The sequence below is a fragment of the Ambystoma mexicanum genome, chromosome 7p (genome assembly GCF_040938575.1).
Source record: "Ambystoma mexicanum isolate Mex_15411 chromosome 7p, UKY_AmexF1_1, whole genome shotgun sequence".
Classification (NCBI taxonomy): Eukaryota; Metazoa; Chordata; class Amphibia; order Caudata; family Ambystomatidae; genus Ambystoma; species Ambystoma mexicanum.
Window position 1 is genome coordinate 899,183,470 of NC_090939.1, and position 24,088 is coordinate 899,207,557.

The 24,088-nt window shown below is 46.2% G+C and overlaps 1 protein-coding gene across 1 annotated transcript in view; it reads left to right on the top strand.

The window, feature by feature from the left end:
* Nucleotides 1–24,088, top strand: part of LOC138526428 (coagulation factor X-like) — a 302,087-nt gene that overhangs the window by 93,552 nt on the left and 184,447 nt on the right. Inside the window, exon 3 of the mRNA XM_069637170.1 lies at nt 21,888–21,912. Within this exon, the coding sequence (XP_069493271.1) occupies nt 21,888–21,912 (25 nt within the window). The remainder of the gene's footprint in view (nt 1–21,887; nt 21,913–24,088) is intronic.

A 24,088-nucleotide genomic window follows, 5' to 3' on the forward strand; every position in this document is an offset into this window, starting at 1 on the left:
CATCTCATGTACGGGCCTTCTTCTTTAGATCTGCCTGTGTTATGACCGCTCCGCTCACAGAATGTTAGGTATTGATTGCAGTGGAAATGTCACTGGGAGAGGAATCTGTATTTGTGTTCCTTTGTACATTTGTAGAGTGCAGTACACCACTGAAGTGGCAACAGGACAAATCAACAGTGGGGAGGGGAGAGACCGCGACTAGAGGAGATTAGACAGGGAAGAACCGAGAGTGTCACAGCGGGCACAGTGATTGCGAATGGTCCTGATAGTGAGGGGAAGAGAAGTCAACAGACAGGCAACTTGAATGGAAAAGGTGTGTCTACTGGTCCTGGCCTCCTTGCCACGTGATATTTGATGAAGTGAAAGGGAAGCCAATTGGATGTGGAAATTGCAGTTGAGGAAAGGGCAGCCTTGCCTGTGGTAAGGGCAACCGATGATGCTGAAAGACCCAATTCTCAAGATAACCAAGAGCCAAAAGAGGGAGGTGAAATCAGCTGAGGTGTGGTAAGATGTGCACATTTGCCGAAAGGAAGAAGGCCATGTCCCTTTGGGTATCCGCAGAAATAATCGCCAAAAAGATTTCGAATTGGAGAAATGACTGCACCTTTCTTCTAAAATGTGGGGACTTTTTTTTAAATATAGAGGTGAGGTGGGGCAAGGGAATTAGTTAAGGTCGGGGAAGGGGGCGGGCGGACGTCTCCCCCTGCGTTATAAAAAAAAAAGGTGCGGCCATTTCTCCTTTAGAAATGTTCATGGACATCCGTACCTTTGTACTCTTTACACACCGACTGCAGGTAGAAGATAGCAGCAGTCAGAGGTATCGGCAGTTGCCACAGTACCATCAATACAAAATGAATGTCTTCCGTGCAGCTGGAGAAAGTTAAGAGTAGTCGAGGAGGAGTGAATCACTGGATAAATGAGGATTTCAGTCCTCACCTTAGCAGGGGGAAGTAAATCAACATGACTTGAGGGGGCATGCGTATATATTGAAGAGGGGAGACGATATGGGGGAAACTTGAGGGATTGCACTTGTGTGGTTCCTTTTGTGGGGCAGAAACCATGGTCATGACAGTCAAACAGATTGTGATTCTTCAAGAATCATTACAGCTGGGATGTGACCATCAGCTTGGGAGATTTTGCAGGGAAAAGTCAGTTGGAAAAATGGGTAGTCATTTCAGAGGTCAGCGGGTATTGAAGATCAAGATTGAAAGAGAGAGAGAGAGCGCGAGGGGGGACAGAGAGAGAGCACAAGACAGAGAGAGAGAGAACGATACAGGGAGAGATAGGCAGAGAGAAATAGGAGACAGAGAAAGAGAACAAGACAGAGAGAGAGAGACTCGAGAGATAGATATTTGATATAGAAGGAAACAATAAGTGGATTGGCTCGAAGCACCTTGTATTAGGTTGTCAAATGCAAGCACCAGGTCAAGGAAACAAGCTAAAGGAAGCCATTCAGATAGGTCAGTGAGATAAGCGCTCCCCCAGGATTCTGTGTTCAGTCTGCCTGACACAGATTTGAAACCCATCAGTGCCAGATCTGGCCTCCATCCTTCCAACGTGGATACACTGCGTTTGTATAATGATTACAATTAAATTAATATACACAAGTTAAGGAGGAGAGGTTTCTATGCTGACCAAACTATAATTTATTTATAGTAAGGAAACCTATTAGTGCAATCCTGGGTTGTATGGTTAGTTTGAGATATGATTAAATTGAGCAAAAAAAACACCTATTGCACTATTTAGAAGTTACAGGAATACTGCATAGTGTGTTATATGAACAGTGATATCATTATTATTAAGATTGGAAAGGAAAGACCTAGAATACAGTAGGTAGAGTTGGTCAGTCAGTTGTTTTCCCCCAAATAAAAGGTTGAGTTAAAGGGAAAAGGGTGGTTATTACAGTCAGAGATGTCATCACTGAAGAAAAAGACGTGCTTGGGATTTGAGAGGAAACTGTAGTGTAAAACATGAAAGAGAAAGGTGGCATTGACCCACTGGAGGGCTTGAAAAGAGAGGGAGTCTAAGTCTCAAGCAAGAATAAACAAATAATGTTTACAGAGCAGGGTGATTCCGAATCCACTCTCTGAGCTGAGGACTAGTGGGGTGGAGAGTAAAGCGTTAGTAGCAGGAATAACGTGATGGGGAGGATTCAGAGAGAATGCAGCAGAGAGACAGGGCGAGTGGTAAGACTAGATAAAGAGGAGCAGAAATGGACACTGAGCAAGGCAAGCCCTGAGAAAGCTCAATGACTACAAAAGCTGTGCGGGCACATTACAAAGAGAAGAGAGAGGTAGAACCACAGAGGACGGCTGTAGTAAATGGACCCAACATTACTTCCTAGCAAAAGCCTGGGTAGAGTCAGAGCAGAGAAGTGGGCCTTCACAACAGGTAAAGTGTCAGCTACAGCGTCAGGATTGGGAGTGGGGAAACAATGTTTTCTGGGGTCCAGGTATCTAATGATATAAAGCATTACCCGGATAATTCAAGTACTGAAGGGAGCTTGCGTACCTGCCATTGACACTTTGAACCCCTTTGCTCCAATACACGACACTTTGTCTCTGTAAGGGACGGCTGACGAATTGTCTTCCCCATCACTGATAAGCCTAAAGAGAACTAACATCACCTCTCTGCTCATTCCACAGTGTGGCACTAAAAGGAAAATGCACTGCCCAGGGACATGGTTTTGGCACCGCAGAGTGCCCAAGGATGCATGATGCCTTGCTTGGATGTGTTAAAGCGTGTGTATGCTTCCACAGTCTAAATAGTTACTGCACAATATTGGGCGTGAAGTGGTTTGGAAGCTACCCGTCAATCTGGGAACAACCATGGTACCTGGGTTCAAACCTCAATTCCTCTAATGCATTGTTGAATTCACCTTTTTCAAAATGTATATGTTTCCTTTATTTACTCATTGACATATACAGCAGCATGATATGCTTGGGGCAGCAATTAGCCTCATGGCTTGGTAGTCGTGGGGATACTTCTGTTGTCTGTGCAACAACATATGACATTATGAGGAAGTCCATCCATGGAGCAAATTGACCACTTTTGGAGCCCCTTGAGATCCAGTGCCGTTTTTTGATCTGTAACAAAACACCAACAATTTAATGATGTTCATAACATCCCAAAATGCATTTAGCAAAGAAAACCAGGTTTGGGGCAATTCTGTGATCACCAAAATGTGGGCTACTATTAACTTTCTGACCAGTGCTCAACCTTCTGTGTCTGCCACTATAATGTCCTGTATCTGTGTTTGTATAATCCTTTCCCTGTCCCCTGTCGATGTTAGTCTTTGGGGTTTGCCGCTGAGGAGCATGTCAGCTGACAGGGCGGAGTCAAGGCAGTTTGCGCCTATTGAGATAAAGAGACATACATTCAATTGCTCTGGTGTCTCTAGTTTTATTGATGTATTTATTGGCACCCTGTTCCATTAGCGTCTGGTGTAATTATAGACACAACATTGGTCCCTCTCTAATACCGACTTGCCGGGCCCACGCCATCGATTTTGCACTGTGACGGGAGCCAAAAAGAACAATGGGAGTGTGTCCCGCCACCTGCAGGCACCGCAGAGACGGTGCTCCTCACACTCTGCTGCCAGGCCACCTTGCACACGCTGAGTGAAGCAGCGGCCGAGAGAGGGAGAACAGACCTCACATCGGCGAGAGATTGTTCGGTGATCAACGCGGAAACAGCGTTGTGCACAGAGTTGTGCACGCTCCTGCATCAGCATTTGCAAACACGCATCCAAGGTATTTTGGGACATTATTGTTACACGGTCTGGGGTGGCAGCCCAGATCATCTGCATTAAGCCAAGGCAGGTGTTCCTCCAGGGACACGTGGTTCATAGCCAACAGACCAACATTGCAGCAGCTACATTCCAAGGGGGCCAGGTTGTAGAACACCACCACAATGTCTGACAATTTAGACATAAGTTCCACAAGCGCCACGTCCACATCTGCTCCTGGTCTCTCACCGAAGAATGAGGGTGGGCATGAGTCCCTCAAATTACAGGCCGTCCAGCTTTTTGACATATTTTATACCAGCAGCCTGGCACCACGCTGGAACAGATGGTTGAAAGAACTTAATATTTACATTGATGTCACTGGTGTCAGGGAAGAATGACTTCTAAGAGGAATATTAATGCACTCTCTAGTTCCCATTGTACGACACATAGTATTTGAGATGCCTGACAGTGCAAAAAGCACATTCAAAGGAATTATTGACTCTTTAAATGCCTATTTTGCTCCACTAAGAAAAGTGGATTACGAGAGACATATCTTTCACGTGTCAACCCAGGAAAAAGGTGAGACACTGGACACAATTGCCATGAAATTACACAAAAGGGTCAAATACTGTGACTTTGATCACTATTCTACGGACGAAGTGCTAAAATCACAAGTAATCGCTGGGTGCGAGTCGGCTGAATTTCGGAAAAGACTGTTGCAAAAGACCCGGTCTCTGGAAGAAATACTGATGCTTGCAGGAGCTGACACGGCCCTCTCTATGCAGACAAAGTCTCTGAGCAACATAAAAAACTCACACTCCAAATGAGATCCTCAGAGAAACCAGCCAGCAGAGATCAGCGCAAATGCTACCGCTGCAGATATAATTCTCCTCATGTTGGGCCCTGTCTGGTGATTGGGCACTCGTGTGATGGATGCAGAGGTGAAAATCACTTCCAATCTGTGTGCAAAAATATCAAATACATCCAGCAATCGGCGGACCGCAGAAGTCACAATATGCCGGCTGACGGCCCTCTAACCAGAAAATGGATATCTCCAACCACTAGGTGGGAAAACTCGCCACTTTGATGCTGGGAGTCTCCACGACAAACCAGAAGAAGAACTGAAAGGAAAGAATACCACAGAGCGCCCCTATCCCAAAGAGCCAAGGACAAAGTCAACACGCCAAAAACTTAGATATATTGTTGCCTCTCCCCGATATCCAGACGAATCTGATTCTTCATCAAGTGATGATCGCAAACGGGGTATGTACATGCGATCGGGAACAAAATAGCAGTGGAGTACAGTGCAACTTTATTGCTCCAAGTCAATGGTGATGGATGAGAAGACACGTACCGAGGGCTCAAAAATAATGGACCACTGCAACCAGCTGACATAGACATATATGCCTATGTCTCTGACAAACCACTAGAGTGCAAGGACATGTTTAAAGCCATGTGTGCATACAAAGGCAAATCTGCAAAATTGGTCACATATGTTGTAAAAGGAAGTGTCCCAGGGCCAGCATCCTCAGTTTTAAGTCAGCCATGCAGATGGGGTTGATTCACATAATGTATCAAATGATAGTCAAGATGTTTCCGTCATTATTCACAGGTTTAGGAAAGCTCAAAGGAAAGCAGATCAAGCTGCACATTAATGCTGACATCAAACCTGTGGCACAGCATTATAGGGGAACTCCCTTAAACATTCAGGGGCAAGTCGAAGATGAAATACAAGCACTGCTAGATCAAGACATCATTGAGCACACGGTAGTACCCACTCCATGGGTCTCCCCCATTGTTCCTGTGCCCAAAAAGGAAAAGAAATGGGTATACAATCCGAATTTTCGTGGACATGAGAGCACCTAATCTGGCCATTGAGAGAGACACGTGTCCCTAAGAATGACAGACATGATGCACCTTTTCCATGGATCAAAAGTTTTCTCCAAATTAGATCTAAATTGGAACTACAACATGACTCTCGTTATATTACTACATTCACTACACATCTGGGATTATTCCAATGCAAAAGACTTTGCTTTGGAGTCTCATCGGCTGCTGAGATCTTTCAAAATGAAGTTCATCAAGTGATTCGGCAAATACCACAATGCCTCAACTACAGTGACGACATCTTAATAATTGGTGCAACACAAGAGGTGCATAACGACATGTTACGTCGAGTGTGCGTGGCATTGGAAGATGCAAATTTGACATTAAATGCAGCCAGATGTACGTTTAGCAAGTCCATCCTGAAGTTCTTTGGTCATATATTCTCATGTGAAGGTCTACAACGTGACCCCGACAAAGCATGGCCAGTTACTGCACGAGATATATATACAAGACTTTGCGTCAGTCAGTACTCCACTACGGCTGCTCACTGGAAAAGGACACAAATTCACATGGTCAATATTATGTAAGGATGCCTTCAAGCAGATAAAATCACGCATAGCATCGGCACCCTGCATGGCATATTATGACCCTGATCTGGAAACTGAACTGTGGATGCAAGCCCGGTAGGTTTAGGTGTGATCTTGGCACAATTCAAGATAGGCTCCTACGCGCCACGCAGGATTGTGGCATGTACTAGTCAGAGTTTGTCAACAACATGTGCATTTTCTCAACCCGAGAAAGAAAGCTTAGCAGTAGTCTGGGCTTGTGAATATTATCATATATTCTACTATGGGAAATAATTCACCATCATCACTGATCACCAGGCTCTCACAACCATTTATGGCAAGCCAAATGCCAAAATGCCACCACGAATTGCACACTGGGGTCTTCGACTGCAGGAGTACTCATTTAACATTATTAATCGGTCTGGAAAAGACAACAATCCAGCAGATTTCCTGTCTAGATATCCGTTGCCTGCGAAGGAAGAAACACAGTCGACCAAGGTATATCAATTTATCAATTACATTGTGGACAATGAACTGCCAAAATGCCTAACTGCACCTGAGATCACGAAAGCAATGCAGCAAGATCGAGTCCTGATGCGAGTCAAGGACAAGTTACTGTCAGGGAGATGGTATGAAGCACGTCAAAGCGATGACTGCCTATCAAAGGAAGAGCACAAATTGTTGAAGACACTTTACCTGATAAAGGATGTACTCTCAGTCACCAGTTACGGACTCCTACTCAAGGAAAACAGAATTGTCATCCCTGAGTTTTTGCAGGATAGGGTGATCAGTTTGGCCCACACAGGACACTGAGGGATTGTTTCTACTAAACGACAACTTCGCACAAAGGTGTGATTCCTGCAAATGTACATGAAAGTACAGAAGACCCTGGAAGCCTGTGTCATTTGCAAGGCAGTAGCTCCACGCACATTTCCCAAACTGCTGAAAATGACACCCATGCTGCTGAAAGTGTGGGATGAAGTTGCAGTCGACATGTTTGGACCTCTCACAAACTGCAAACATGTTTTGGTAGTCATGGACGAAATGTTGCGATTTCCAGAGATAAACATGGTTCATTCAACGGCGTCACATGCAGTCATGCCGGCACTTGACAATATATTTGCTGACTATGGAATCCCATCAATAGTAAAGTCAGAAGAAGAAGACGGCACACCTTTCAGTGGACATGAATTCACAATGTTTGTGGAATATTTAGGATTTCAGCCCTGAAAAGGTACCCCACTGTGGCCACAGGCCAACGGCACTGTTGAACATTTTATAGCCAATTTGGAGCACACCCTTCAGGTGTGTTCCATCACCCGACGCTCATTCATGCAGACCATCTCCACACTGCTCTGAGATTATCAGAATACACTGCACAGTTCCACAGGAGTCTGTCCTTCGAAACTAATGTTTGGCCGGGTGATCCCAGATTACACCAGAGTGCAGAACCGATGTCTGAACCGACCCAAGACGCAAGAGCACGCGCAAAAGATGCAGCAAGCAAGAAACAAATGAAGAAATATGCAGACCAGAAGAGAAAAGCTAAAGAGTGCAACCTACAAGTAGGGGATATAGTACTGGTGCGACAATGAAAAGGGCAGAAGGATGCATCTGCTTTTGACCCCAAGTCACTGGCTGTGACCGCCATCAAAAGATCAATGGTGTCAGCTGAGAGTCCTGGTCGTTGTGTCACCAGAAACTCTTCCTTCTCCAAGAAACTCACAATGCAGGCTGGTGTGGCTGAAGAATCAAATAATGCTGTGACCTCCGAAGAGTCTGGTTCTCATCACATGAACGGTGATATAGACTCTCATGACAGTTGCACTGGCGAAGGAGGTCGAGCAACAATGGTCCGAAGTCATCAAGGAGAGTCACTCGAAAGCCTGTCAGATGGATTGAGGAGATGGAGTAGAAGAACCAAGTATTATCTTATGTGCGGGGAGATGTAATGTCCTGTTTCCTATGTTTGTATAATCCTTTCCCTGTCCCCTGTCGATGTTAGTCTTTGGGGTTTGCCGCCGAGGAGCATGTCAGGTGACAGGGTGGAGTCAAGGCAGTTCGCGCCTATTGAGATGACTAAAGAGACATACATTCAATTGCTCTGGTGTCTCTAGTTTTAGTGATGTATTTATTGGTGCCCTGTTACATTAGCGTCTGGTGTAATTATAGACACAACAGCCGCCATGTTATGCATAATGTGTCAGTGAGTGTAGTCTGAGGGTGTGACGCCTTTTCCTCATGCAATTGTGGTAATGCTGAATTAAGAGGCCCTGCTGATATGGAGTCATGTCTCCATCTCCTCCATGGTCTGTGGTACTTGAGGTGTGGTGTGCATTTCACTTTTCAGTGGGTTATTTCTCTCTACCCAGTTAACAAGGCAAGTTTGAGCCTGACTGTTTCAGTATGTTGCCTAGTGAATGGCCGTTTACGCATGGCGCCATGTTAGGACACACTTCCACTGTGTGTGGCAGTTCCCACATCCAGCACAGTGACGTAACTTTGCTGAAAATGTTGGGGTGGGGGCATGACATCTGCAAGAAATGGGCTCCTGCGAAATGAGGGGGACAAAATTGTGTGCACCGAACGTTGGGGGGGGCATAGTTGTGGGGAACAAAGTCTGTATTCCAAATTTGCACAAAGCTGAATCTTTCGTCTGAGAAATTAAAAAAATAACCTTTGAACCGCTTGCTTGCAGTTTTAGTTTTGCACATAACAAAACCGCTTTGCACGCTGCTTCTGGAGAGTTCTTCTCTTAGAAACTTCAACCTGACTTTATTTCCTTGCAGTTTTGTTATGTTTATATATTGTTTTTTAAATGCGTTACATTGAAGATTGAGCTTTGTGCAGTTTTGGAATACAGACTTTGCCCTGATGATGGACTCCTTAGGGATGATTTGGGGCTTTTCCCGGTATCGCCCAACCGTAACTTCTCCCAGTGCCCCTGCCTAGCGTCCGGGCACATTGGCCCTGAGATCGAGGTCAGGAGTCTTCCAAAGAGTGAAGGAGGATTAGCAGTGGACCCATCAGACAATCTAGAAATCAGCGTGGGGAGACTGACACCCACATGACTGTGAGTGACTGAGAGGTGACAACATACCAGGAAGGGATTACCCAGTAATGTACCTATCCTCTGTTTCGCTTACCATGTTGGCCCTCTCTTCTCCTTCTAGGCTGATGTTGATGTCCTCACATTGCCAGGATGTTACACATGGCCTGTATGTCACATTGAGCTTGAATGACACCAACCACAATGGCGCGTTGGTAGTGTCAATGATGTTCCGCCCATGGGGAGCCGTCTTTGACATGCTCATCAATGTGCATTGGATACATACGGTGCTTGTCCCTGGGGGACGTTTCTGTAATACGCATGTTCTCCTTTGGGTCAATCAGGGACATGTGCATCCATTCAGTGTGCATGGTGGGATGTTGGGTCAGCCAGAAGGTGGCAGTGTGATGGCATACACTGAGTGCTGGGGATTGTTCATGTACCTACCCAGAAGCCATGCCCAGTATTGCTGCAATCCCTTCTTGATGCATGGCAGGTTGATCTGAGCCAGTATCATTGAGTAATGATAGATCTCCCGGGCCCTGCCCCACACATTCGTAAAGAGCAGATCTACATCACAGACCAATAAGGCAAGGGTGTGAGAGCCCCTCTACTGAGAACCAGCATGGGTAAAATACCCTGTTCTATGGAAATTCTTCCACTCATGAGGGTCTACAACCACGTTTTAGCTCACTGCATTCTAAATCACAGACCATCTACACGTTGATGGAATGTTGCATATGACTATTTCCGTAGATCTGCTCAGTTGCCATGTGGTCCAAGGGCCATATGTGTGCAATCAATAGCCCCCACCACATTGGGGACGCCTGCAATGGCATACAACTGGGACTTGGTGTGGGCATCTTTGTTGGTGGGAAGGATATGTGGCCTTGCACTAGCTCATCATGGCATTCAAGACTTTGATGAGCATCTGGGTGAATCAGGGGTGGGCGATGCCATTTGCCAGGCCCGTGTTGTGTGGGAATGTGCCTGTGGCCAGTGGAGTAACTTTGCTGAAAATGTTGTGGGGGACATGACATCTGAAGAAAAGGTGCTCCTGCCAAATGAATGGGGACAAAATGGTGTGCCATGAAAGTTGGGGGGCACAAACACCCCTGTTCCCCCCTACAATCACGCCCATGCCTGTCGCACAACAAGAGCAATGTCATCAGCTTCAACAGTGGAGGAATAGATGTTGCAGTCTGCCTGTTGGGCTGTATATAGAGCTTCATTGCTGCCAGAGGCTATATATACTGGGCATGTGGGTGGTCGGTGGTGAGGACCTGCTGATCTGTGTAGTCAGGATGGGACAACCTGAGCCTGTACACTCTCTGTGTTTAGGGCCTTCAGGCTCTCCTTCCCTTCCCCCTGGCGTAGAACTGCTGAGGAGCTGATAGGCAGCCTGATCAGTGCCTGTGGTGGGACCGTGGCACAAGTTGATGGGCTGCCTGATGGGGTGGCTCGGGACAGCCTGCTGGGCTGCCTGAGGGTTTAGCTGGGGTACAGCCTGATGGGTTGCAATAGTGCAAGAGTGGGGGGTCGGAGGGTAGGGCACAGCCTGATGGGGTACCTGTGGTGGTTGCTGGTGTGCTATAGTTGCTCATGCCCGCAGTATGCGTAGCAGGCTCAGATGCAAAGAGAAAGGTCCTGCTCTTTTCATTTAGTTGCAAAAGTATATATTTTTCCCTCCTTTTATGTGCTGCTCCACCCCTTTCGTTTGTGGTTTTACACATGTGTACCATTTCTTTAATGTTGGTAGGGTTTGTTAGTGCGATTCAGTCCCCCTCTTTTGATTGCGACTGAACTCCTTTAAAGTACATCTACTCTGGAGCAGGTGCACTTTGAAGGAGTAAACTGGGTGCTAGAATGGATGGGGCATAACGGTTGATATGATATGATATGGCATTTGTAACGCGCCTATACACAAGTGTTTCAAGGCGCGACGAGGCAGGGAGGGGGGAACAAGGGGAAGACAGACAACAATCCTACTAGGCCAGGTATCATTCAGACCGCGCAAGTGCAGGGGTAGGGGAAGGGAAAAGTGCAAGGGGAAGGGGAGGGGGAAGTGCAGTACAAGTAAGTAGAATAAAAATAAATAAATAAATAGGGCCAGCTGGTGGCAAGTGCAAGGTAAGTGCAGACAAGTGCTGGGAAGGGGGGGCTGTAGGGATACAGAGACAGTCCTGCAGTGCAGGGGATGCCAGGGAGGCAGTGCAAGTGGAGAGTGGCTGGGCCCAGGACCGAGGTCGGTGAGAGTGGCCCAGTTGCAGATTCAGTGCAATTTCAGTGTAGAACTTAGCAGGGGAGAGGGACAGAGAAGGCAGAAGCAAAGAGGAAGGTTTTGAGGTGCTTCCGGAACCGGAGATGGTTCTCCTCAAGTTTCAGGGAGGCAGGAAGGCTGTTCCAGATGGAGGCCCTTCCGCGGAGAGAGATCTACCCCCAGCTCGTTGCTTTGAGAAGCGGTTGACCCTGAGGGAGTTGGAGACGGATGAGCGAAGGGCTCGGGAAGAAAGATATTTAGGAAGAGAGAGTTGAAGGTATTTTGGCCCCAGGCCCCAGAAGGCCTTGTGGATAATGCAGATGGTTTTGAACTTAATCCTCGCAGCCACTGGGAGCCAGTGTAGAGATTTCAGTCCTGGAGAGATACGGTCCCTGGGCTTGAGGCCAAGGACAAGTCTCGCAGTTCTGTTCTGGATGAGTTGCAGAGGGCGGAGAGTGGAGGCAGGCAGATTAAGATAGAGGCTGTTACAGTAGTCCAGCTTCGAGAGAACCAGGGCTCGGGAGACAGTGAGCTTCTGGGGGAAGGAGAGGAAGGGAAGAATACCTCTGAGGAGGTGCAGCTGGTAGTGTGACTTCTTAGAGACGTCAGATATGTGAGGAGAGAAGGAGAGTGCAGAGTCGAAGATGACCCCAAGGTTTTTAGCCTTGCAGGTAGGAGCAGGCAGAGGGCCAAGAGAGGCTGGCCAGAGAGCTGCAAGGAAGGAGGGAGTGGGTGTGCCAATGAGTAGAATCTCAGTCTTACTGGCATTAAGGCAGAGGTCATTGGCGGCACACCATTCCTGGATAGCAGACAGACAGTCAGAGATGAGGGAAGGAGAGGAGGAGGCCGAGGGTAGCCTGAAAATGAGCTGGGTATCGTCCGCATAGCACTGAAAGTTGGGGCAGAGGGCGGCGATGCAGTGGGCAAGGAGTGACAGATACTGGTTGAAAAGCCAGGGAGAGAGATTAGATCCCTGGGGAACACCACAGGTGGAGAAGAAGACGTCAGAGAGGAAGGACCCAAGTTGAACCTGGGAGGGTCGATTGGAAAGGAAAGAAGTCAGCCATGCCAGAGCCTGACCAGTGATACCCAGGTTATCACGGAGACGGTTGAGCAGGATGGCATGAAGTGTAAATGTGAGGTGTATACACAAGGCGTATGTATCGTCTTGTGTTTATGCCTCATTTTCAAGGCATAACATGTGCGCTGTTCTAGACCTTCCACTATTATAGAGCGGAGCATAAAAGTGAGGCGTAAGCCGCGTAAAACAGTTTTATTCCTCAGAGTCCTTACAAAATGACCCCCAGACAGTGTTCCTGAGAGGGCACGCATAATACTTCTAGCTGCAGAGCTCATTGTTTATTGTCTGCATCTAGGACAGTGGGGGCAGGGGCAGTACTGCAGTTGGCATTCTCTTTGGCAGGGACCCAAAAGTCCCTCTTGTGCAATGGAAGTACTCTCCAGCTCAATGCCTGCAACCTCATGCACTTGGTGCAACTTCTGCACCTCTGCACTATCATTGAGTGTGTGGGGTGTATGTTCTTCATCCTTCCGCCTGCTCACTAATGTCATCGAGTAACTTAGAACGCCATTTTCCAGAATGAAGTCCATAGCTGGTAGGGGCAGGAGAGGTAATTGTGCTAAAGGAAACATACATGCATCAAGTTAATGTCATGGACACAGTATTACAGATGGCATAGCAAACACAGTAAGACAAGAGGGTGAAGTCAAATGGTTGTTGGTGGGGACTTCTTGGAAGGTGTGTGGTTTTCTGGGAGTGTGATTACACTCAAAAGAATGGAGCTAGTTAAAATACAACCAAAGCAGGTGACACGCGTGAAAATGAGTGTAACGTATAAAGTAGGGTCCTGGCCAGATAATCAAAAAACTAATTAAAATCTAAATACATGTTTTTCAATGGCTCCGGACTCTTCCTTTTTTTAAATTAGCCAAGTCCTGCACAATCTACATTGGCTTCCGCTCCAGGCTAGGATACTGTTCAAGACTGCATGTATCATCAACAAAGCCGTCACAAGTCGCGCATCAGCGTATCTGGTGGCTAAGATCTGGTGGCACACGCTCTTTGCAGAGAAAATTGGCCAACCGGCTCAAATCACAACTCACAACTCAACTGCAAAGTGATTATCCGCAAACAATCCTTCTTTTGTCACACACCCACCCACCCTCTGGAACTTGAACCTGGAATCGGCTCGGAAGGCCCCCACAATTCTCCAATTTCGTATATCTCTCAAAATGTGGGTTTTTAAACAGCACCTCACCAAAGACTAATCCCAACGGACTCACAAACAGACAAACAGGCCGGAACTACTGCGCTACTGTTAAAAGATGTCAGCACATAGGATGGATGCCCACACCCTGTGCAGAGTTTTGCTGCTCTAGAGCTAGGTCCCCACTTCAAACCATAAAATTAAAAAATAAAAGTGCGTAAAGAGCACGTATCAAAAGAACTGTGAATGGAGGATAGCACAGGGACAGCACGCTGGTCTTGGAAGCAGGACCATGCAGAGCAACAGAGGTTCCAATCCCGGATCCGCGCTTAGAATCCGAACTCAGGTATGTTATGTTACGTTACTTTGCATTTATATAGCGCCTTATGTACCATTGCTATGGTCTGAAGGCGCTGGTAGGTTGAACGCCCTTGGGAACCGGAGTTCAGGTCAGCAGATACAGTAGAGAGAGTCAAAGGTGCGTGTGAGCACCGCATATGTGTGCAGCTGGTGTGGCATTCGTGTAATAGCTGCTTCTTAGCGGTAGGTGTGGTGGTTGAGAGATCAAGAGTATGTGTTCGTTCTGGCAGGATTTATCCAGACCGATTGTGGCTGCGTTAGGCCTTAGGCTAACGCCTGGCTGGGGGGTGTGTAACCAGCAGTGTTTAGTTAGAGTGAGTATGAGGCAGATGTTGGTATGAGAACAGCTATACCGAATGGTGTCATAGTATCTCTGTGTTCTAGTTGAATGGTGGTGTAAAGGGAGTAAGCGTGGTGATGTGATATGATGGGTTACATGCTCTTTCAAACGTTCCATGCACTCCAAGCCATTCCATGTAAGTCGCGCAGTTCTATGCGCTCCAATCCATTCCATGCTCTCCAGTCCGCTCCATGCACTCCAGTGTGCTCCATGCACTCCTGTCCGCTCCACGCACTCCAGTCCGTTCCACGCACTCCAATCCGTTCTGTGTAATGTAGGTTGTTTTATGCACTCCATCCACGTATTTCACCCGTACCATCCACATACTTCGTCCGTTCCATCCACATATTTCATCCTTTCCATCCACATACGTCACCCGTTCCATCCACATACGTTACCCGTTCCATCCACATACGCCACCCGTTCTATTCGCATACTTCACTCATTCCATCCACATACTTCACCCATTCCATCCACATACTTCACGCGTTCCTTCCGCTCTACGCACTCAGCGGCTCTATGTACTCATCTGCTCTACGCACTCATCCGCTCTACGCACTCATCTGCCCTAGGCACTCGTCCCAGAGGCTGAGATGGTTAGCCCTCTAACATGTCAAGATGGCTGGGAGCCTCAGTAGCCCCATGCCATTTATGCTTGACGGAGGCAGAACACATGTCCGCAGATCTCAAAGTGGGATTAACTGTTCCTACTCTAGTGACAGGCATTCTGGTGGGGCGTGATTGAGTATGAGGAAATGCGAAGGGCGATGGCAGGTAAAAGCCCCTACACACCAGAATTAGACTATGGGTAGTTGTATAAAACAAATGGCTTTGGCCTAGCTCAAGTCAGTACCAATAATAGCCCAAGCTCAATCCAGCGCGTGAGCACATAGCTCGCTTTCCACTGCACGTACACACACCGTAAAGGGCCCAGCACCACTAAACTGACCCCGAAAAAAGCTGCACAGTGTCAGCAGCGGGACTCACCAGTATGTACCGAATTCAGGTACTCTCCTCCCAATATCCTCACCAGCTATCAAACTGCATCAAGCCTGATAGAATATGATCTGTTGTTTAACTGATGAAGTGACAGGAAAGAGACACACAGAATAATAATTTACTGTATCATCTATGATGAAAAGAACTTTGTTCATTCTCAGAGCAAGTGCAACTTTCTTGCTCCCTCTGAGGTAATTTCCTTCCGAAGGTAGGCACTGAAATGCCTCATCACAAGTTTGCACTAACCCTTAAATGCGGCGATAACGCTATTACTGCACATTTAAGGGGCCGCCAAATCACAGGCTTGGCAGATTTACCCCAGCTCATAACTGGGGCAAATCCGCTGCGATTCTGTCCATTTTCGGCACTAATAGCGCCCAACATTCCCCATTGGGCTCAATGGGGAATGGGTAATTCCCGAATGGGCCCAATGGGGAATGGGGACTTACCGTTCCTCCAAACCCGTGAGGGGGTTTGGCAGTAGGGCTAATAGCCCCGGCGGTAATACCGCCGGGGTTAGCGTGCAACTCGTGATGAGGCCTTCATCTCACAGTACCTGCCTATCATTTAACGGCAGCTGTTTTCAGTGCATAGTCCAACTGTCATAGAACTTCTTGGACTCCATTTTTAACGCATTGCCATTCACAACAGGTCTTTTCAAATATTGTGTCCAGCCTTGAAAATGCAGTAATGATGGCACTTGGAATAATGAACTTATTCTTATGCACTACAGGGGCCATTGGCAGTTCAACAGATGTTCTATCATGCAAATTGTTTCCTTTTTACTGAGCCGGCATGTTGGGGGGGGCTTAACCTTGAAGATGTGGATTAACACCCTTCACAAAAGCCATTTGTGTGTACTTGGGATGCAACACGGGTGCAAAGAAGACCTGATGTCCCTAGTACCTTATCAATTCTCAAAGCTGGTCAGTGGCTCTATTTTCTCTATTTTTGGAGGGATTAAAGGGGTGTGGGTGTGGGGGTGGGTGAAGAGCAATGTTTCCAGAAGGGCTGTTAATCAGTGATTTTCCGTCACCTTCAATGGCTGTTGGTGATCCACACCTCCGCAGGAACATTTGTCAAGTGCTTACTGCATGCGCGCCAGCCTGTTGGCTCACATTCACAAATGTAAAATGGTAGTCCTTCTCTATGACCCTGTTTGCAATGCTTAGGGTGGGGGTGGAGACCATTCTAATTGATTGGTCCACAGATGGTGCCCACTGCTTCTCCTTACCCCAGGTGTGACCTTGTGATCCATCGGTGCCAAGGGACCACAGTGATTGGTCTGCCAGGCCCACACATGGGGCTGCATCATCCTCTAGCCTTTGTGACCAGGGTCTCCTGCTACTAAGTGACTCCCCCTCACCACTTACTGCTCTGGCTGGTCCTGATAGGCCCATCCCTTTCACACCTCTCATCCCCAGACTACTGATGGATTCCACAGCACTTTCTATACCCTTCCCCACTGGCTTGTCCTGGTCACTGATCCTCCCTTGGCACGTCGTGGTCACCACAACCGCTTCCTTTCTCCAATAAGTACAAATACAAATGCAAAACGATTGGCCGGATTCTCAAAACCTTTTTGGTGCAAGGGATGCGATGCCCTAGCGCATCTCATCATTTGCCCCAAAAAAATATGAGCCCAATGCACAAACAGCATTTGAGTGTGTGCATCTTAGATGTGCAAATTCAAATACCCTTTTTCACCCTTTGCACATTTGTGCAAATCAGAGGACTGGTCTGCCCATTTTAAAGCACATACCATACTCACAAAAGAGATCTGCCTAAAGATAAGTACAGTTCATGGACACAGTGAATTTCTTTGCACATGGAACATTAGCAGTATATCCCACCTGGATTTCTATTCTTCAAACAGGGATAGAAACTATTTTCTCTGTGGATTTCCCAGTGACAGTCCACCTTAGTGCTGGGTGCCTGTCATACATTATTCGTAGGTCTGACACAGTTTTAGGCTTTGGGAATTAGGTACAAGTGCACCAGTCCAAATTCTAGTTGATTGCGGGCATCTTGTCATTGGACTCAGGCTCATTATGGGTATTTCTGGAGAGGTACCATCCATTTACTTTCCAAAAGAAGAGAATCCTCCACCTGAGAAGTGAAGGAGTCAAAGAGAAATATACAGGGTCTGATTCACACCAATGTGCATGGCAGGGGTGTTGCTAGGTCTGGAAAAGATCACAGGCTGAGCTAATTTTGGGACTGTCGCGACTCCGGGCTAGCTAGCCTTTTGGTTGTAGCCCCTGAGCTTCTATCCAGGGCTACAGCCAAAAGACCCGGGGCTATAGCCCTCTCAGCCCCCCCACCCCCCTAGCAATGCCTCTGGTGCATGGAACAAATCAGAAGATGCATTTGAGCATCTCATATTTGCACATGCTACCTCCTACCTTATTTACAAAGTAAAAAACTGGAAGAAATCTGGATCATGTGCAACAGCATAGTTCAAGGGTGTTATAGTGTCTGGACTCTGATGGTGTAATGGAGGGTGCACATGATGTCACCCGAATAATAAAAGGGCCGCACCTCTCCTCTTCCGAGGTGGGAGCAGTTGCAACACGAACAAGTGTATGCATAGTTAATCGCCCCCAGACTTCAACATTTGGCGACGAAGGTGTGATTAGAGGACAGATAATCCAACAGTGTCACTCTTCCCAATATGCGAGAGCAAATACTAAAGTAACCAGGCCTGCCACTAATAGGTATATCGGAGCTGTGTAGGGCTCAAGAACTGACAAATAAGAGGTCGACATAGAGGATGCAATAAAAGCCATAAAGCTCGAGACAGCACATGCTGTCAAGACAACACCATCTAGAAGCCCAAAGGGGCAAACGGAAGACGAGATCCCAGCCACAGAAGCACCAGCGACAAGAACCCTTGAAGTCCTCGTGTGAACAACGTGGTGGGCCACTTCCGCACCCCAACGTGAGGGGAAGGCAATGTGGAAGATGTGGCAAGATTAATCACTTGGCCAGAATGTGCTGCACAGTATGGCCTCTCCCACCATGCAGAAACTACCGATCCAAACAAGGAATCACCAAGCAAGTGTGGCTGTCGTTTCCCAAGATATTCCAGAAGGAGAAGAGATGGGGGAAGAGACTTTTGACACTGACGATGTGTTTTTCATTACAGTAATTTCATATGAGACACCTGGAAAGTGGAGACAGCCACGTTGTGCAGTACAGATATTGTCCACCATGGTTCCTGTGCTTAGGCTATCACCTTGGTGTCTCCAAAGATCAAGATTTTCACGCATAGAGAAAAGGGCCTATTACTGTTGGAAGGGGCATTCTTCACACAAGTGATGCATGACCGCATATCCATTGTACATCATGTCGGCTACCACCCATACTCTGTTGAGCTGTAACACAGCGGAAGATTTAGGATTAGTACATGTTTCCTTCAATGTATATGCAAATGATATGCAAATTAACAAGGGGGTCCTGGGAGTCCCTCTGCCAGACATTAGTCCTGGTTAGGAGAGAGTCTTTAGCTCACTATCTTTCACAGAGAAGAAATATCCCAAACATATCAGTCTTTGTCCTGCCCTGGGGTAGTCCAGCACCGAAATGCTAGGCAATTCTCCTCTGAACAAGAGTACCAACAGCATCCCCAGAGACGTGTTTCGGTCTAAGAATAGTGAGCAAGGGGTCCACGTCTGGATTCCCCTAGTAACTTAGGGTGAGACCCAAAGTTACTTAAATATGCAAATTAACAAGGGGGGTCCTAAAGACTCTGGGTAAGGCTCTTGTAACCAGGACTCATGTCTGGCAGAGAGTCTCCCTGGACCCCCCCTTGTTATTTGCATATGAAAATGATATGTACAGCCTCTGCGGTGAGATCAGTGAAATTTTCCAAGGGTTTGGATGTCTGAGAGGTCAAGAGGTGAGTTTGCACATTGATGAAACAATTCAACCAGTTGCCCAGCGGCATCAACATATCACATTTCATTTACAAAAGAAGGATGGTCTAGAAGGTTGCCCAGAGCAAAGCGAGAGGTTACGATTAATTATAAAGCTTCCATCCATTACCACTTTTCTTTTGCAGCATTCCAGGGCTGCCGCCCTTTTCACATTAACTTGTTTGGTCGCCCCATCACGGTGGTCACTGAACACATGCCATTGCTGCCTATACTATATGTTCTAGTTCTACGTCCTGCGTACAGATTGGACATTTGGATGCGGTAGTTGCAGGATTATGCCCACATTGAGTTTTGAAGCTGGGGCAACAAATCCAGCGGATTATTTGTGTTGGCACCCAGCGACATCCAGCCAGATCTCGACAGACAGTGAATGTGAAATGGAAGAACTGGTGAAGATGGTCAACATGGCCACTGTTCCTAACTCCATGTTGCTTAAAAAGGTAGCAAGGGCAACCAACAACTGGTTGCATTCCTCTAAATTGGTAAATCAGCTAAAGGGTGGCCAGTGGAAAACACTGTTGGCGGATATAGGCCAGTGTACCCATGATACTCAAGCATTCATGAATTGACTCTGGAAGGTGCTGGTCGAACTCTCAATTTCTTCTGAAGGGGTATTGCTACGGGATACCAGGATAGTAATTCCTTCCGCGCTGATTCAGAACATCCTTGATAGAGCTCACACGGGGGGAGAGTAAAACCAAGGCAGTTATCCCGGAAAAATTGTAGTTTCCTAAATTAGAAGCGCAGGTGGACTCAATGATAGCATGATGAAAATGGTGCAAGTCGGCTGGAAACGTTCAAACGCCCCAACCGATACAGACACCTGGAAGAAAACACACAGCGACATGCTTTGTGTATGGATTTCGGAACCACCCAACAGAGTATACACTTTTTAGTGGTTCTCGGTGAATTCTCCAGTAGTCCGTACTGTGAGTTCCACAGTAGCAGAAGTAGTAATATCTATCATAGAGGACATCTTTGTAGCTCATGGTTTGCCAGATTCCATTAGAGTAGAATGTGGTCCTCCATATCAAGGAACATTTTTCAAAGACTTTTTGGAGGGCCATGACATTGAACACAGACGCATCACCCTGTGTTGGCTCAGAACAAAAAGGGATGTGAAGCGTTTTATGTCCTCTTAGAAAAAGTGCTAACCACATTCATGATAGCCTATAGAACAACGCCTTACACGTCTACAGGTGCATCACCCGCTGAGGCCTTACTGTAACGAAAAGTCAGATCACCAATCCCTGAACGCTGCTCGAGAGAAACAGTGCATATACATGTGACGATGGTCAGGAGCAAGCAAAGTGCAAAGAATGACAGAGAATCCAGACGCAGGCGTTTGGTGCTGTCCCAGATAGAGTTGGCAGATACAACATTATTGTAAAACAGGAAAATTACCCAAAAATTAGATCTCCCTCATTAGGTGGCCCTGTGGACGATAACTAGAAAGAAAGGATCCCTAGACATGGCCTGGCGACAGGGCGAAGAGGTAGTGTGCAACTGGAGCTGGCTTAAAACGTTGTTGCCAAGACAGCCACATGAACCAGTGTTGAGCAGACAGGGTGAAGATGACTCAGCTCTCCAGGATCGGGATGACGGTGACAGCTATGTGCCTGATGAAGATGGCGACGGAAGCGCAGCACATGGAAACACGACAATTCGAGGTGAGGTGGAGGACCATTGCCAGATGCGAAGATACACCCAGAGAGAACATAGGAGACTGTGTGCAAGGCTGAAAGACCTTCTGGTGGGAAACTGCTGAAGGACTGGACAAGGCTGCTAGGATGTACTTTGCCAGATGAGCAGCACAAGTAGTATATGTGGTGATTGGGTTATATTGTTCATTTGTGGTTGGTAAGGGATGTTATAGTGTCTGCCCATGATGTCACCTGATTAATAAAATGGCTGTGCCTCTTTCGAGGCGGGTCAGTTGCAACATGAACAAGTGTGTGCATAGTTAATTGCTCTGTCCTGCCCCGTGCTGACAAAAACGGCTTTCTCAGATGTTCCAAAGCCTTTGTGAATCAGGTATAAGATATGGTATGTTATTTATAACCTGCTTAATACCCAGAGGTTTCTAAGCAGGGGCCCGGGGATCGAACCTGTGGTGCTCTGTCACCATGTTGCCCCTGAGCTATCCTCCCGAGACCATAAGAGAGGAGGTGCAAAGTGTAAATCTGTGTGAATTGGGTCTACACCAAAAGGAAGACTGAAAGTATCATGACATGATTAAGTCGGCAATAGTTAAGGATTGAGAGGAAAGCAAGCAGTTCTGATTCTGAAGCATTAGGTCCAGGCAAGCGATTGCAAAACAGGGGAATATATGGGATATCAGCAGGGCAAAGAGGTTACCAGAGGGATTAGTGGTAGACATGTTCACCGTTACCTCTTTTGATCTCTTTTTCCATGTCACCTCTTCCTCTGTTTACCTGGATTTTCTCTTCCATCAATAGCACATTCTATTTAAGTTGTCAGTCAAGAAAGGGAAATACGTGTCTGCATATTCTTGCTGTGCTCTTTGCAAGCGTATTGATGCACTTTTAAGTTATATAACACCCTAAATATGTGTCATTTATTTTTCCTCTAGAACAATTTCTGGAAAACCTACAGAGGTAAGAACTAACTGCTCTCACAGTTTGTCATATGTGATTTTGGAATGTCTGTATGTAGTGTGAGACTTATTGAGGAAGCATTATCATTTGTACGCGTCAATTAATTAGCTTCCTGATGGCTAACTTTACCCCGCCCTCCCCCGTCACTTCCCTCTCTCTGTCTCCCGCCTACCTGGTGCCCCGGAAATGAAGCGTCAACATGACAAATGTTTTTGCAGAACTACATTTCCTACAATTTCGTTGTCTAAAACAATCACTGTTGTATATATTGCGAACACAAATGTCAGTCATCATAATTGATAGATTTGCATTTTGTTTGATATACAGACGTGTAGAAACGTATGAGAAATACTATGCAGTTACAGAGCCGAATATAATACTAAACTGCTCTCCTTCACAAATTAACTTGGGAAAAGTCTGAGATTTTCCGGATTGTTCGTGCTTTGCTGATCTTCACAAATTTTCGGAAGTGCAGGCATTCCTTGGCAAGTGTGGGAAAGGCTTAAGCCACTATGCTCTCATTAGTCTAGGGACACTTTTTGTGTACTCAATGAAACTTATACCGAGAAAAGATATTATTTTAAGGATAAAATAAAATTATTTTATTTGACAAAGACAGGGAAGCATTTTATCGAACTTTTTCATAGAGAAATTAGAAAGGAAAGCAACATGTTTTGTGTGGGAAAACACAAACTTGGGAAAGAACTTGACCAAAAAAATGATTAACTTTAATAGAAGACACATCTGTTTGCCCGAGAAGATGGCCATGGTGTGTGAGGCAACAGAAACTTGAGAAATGTCAACAGTGCCTTAGTTTAATTTAATCTACCAAATGATATGCATGTGCAGAGACACAGAGGAGGGTTATTTGAAGGAGCACATATTTGAGAGAGAGGGACTTACATCAGCCATGTAATTTAATAAAACAAGTATTGACAAAGTCAAAAGGTTTGGATTTATTAAATGCTCTGGCTGCATTCAGCATTCATCACATGACCAGGGACAGCCTTGCAGATACAAGCATCATATGTTAGAAGCAGCTTCTAATGCCCAGATTCTGACAGCATATGCCCATTAACAGCGAGCATATAGTGTGCCCGCGGCAGCGCCTACTTTAAGAAAAAGGACTCAATGCATGTTGAAAAATATGCAGCGCTCTTAAGTGGTCTTTAAGTGTTAGGACCGGAGAAGACAGGGTTAAATCAAATTAGTATGGTAATAGAAAACCTAAATGCAAAAAGGGGTCTATAGGTATGTTGAAATAGACCACAGTCCAGGTCTGAGCTCATCTTTATAGGTATGTTATAGACTTCATATGACAGAAAAAGCCCAATTTGCTACATTGACGCTCACATGTATCCATTATATTTATACATGCACGTTTTTATTTATGTATTATCGATTTTTATTCCACTCTGACATTAAAGGTAGAAGAGGCTTTTCTTGTGTTTCTTAAACACACCATAATATTGGTGGTGAATGACAACATGTCCCAATTCTCCAATCACAAGGTTGTCAACATATACCAGACTGAGGGGCCCCAATAAGCGTGAAAGCGTATGGGGTTGCTTGTGCCAGTGATGGCTCTGGTAAGTGAACCTGGCTCTCTGCGTGGTAGCGAGGCTGAGCAGTCGCGGCTTCACTCTTAGGTATCGCACAGGGTGGCAATAAGGTATGGCTTACGAACACATAAGCACACAATAAGGTAATGTCCACACAGTAGATTCCTGAAAATGTACTTTTATTAAAAATCGTGAAAGAGGAATAAATCTACATTAATGGGTAGGTACTTTGTTTCTGTAATAGAGCAATAGAAGCAGTAAAATGACCCCACAGGGCCAGCGCAATATGCCGCAAAGAACCTTTGCATTGTGGCTGCTGCCACTCAAAATAAGAATAAATACATATGGCAAACACAAATCAAGAACAATTCCTAAAGGGTAAGTAAATGTTTCAGCACTTTTGAAGATTTTCGGAAATGCAAAGGTTTTTTCAATAGAATTTAAGAGGGGAGGCAGCTCCCAATTAGAGGTCAGAACTGTCAAATGTTATCAACTTTGTAGAGGAACTGCAAAGGCATGGAGTCAAGGAGGGAATCCTAAGAGGAGATTCAGATGCCGATCTGTGGAAGGAGTGGTCCAGGAAGGAAGATTGCATAATGGAGCAGAAGTCCAGA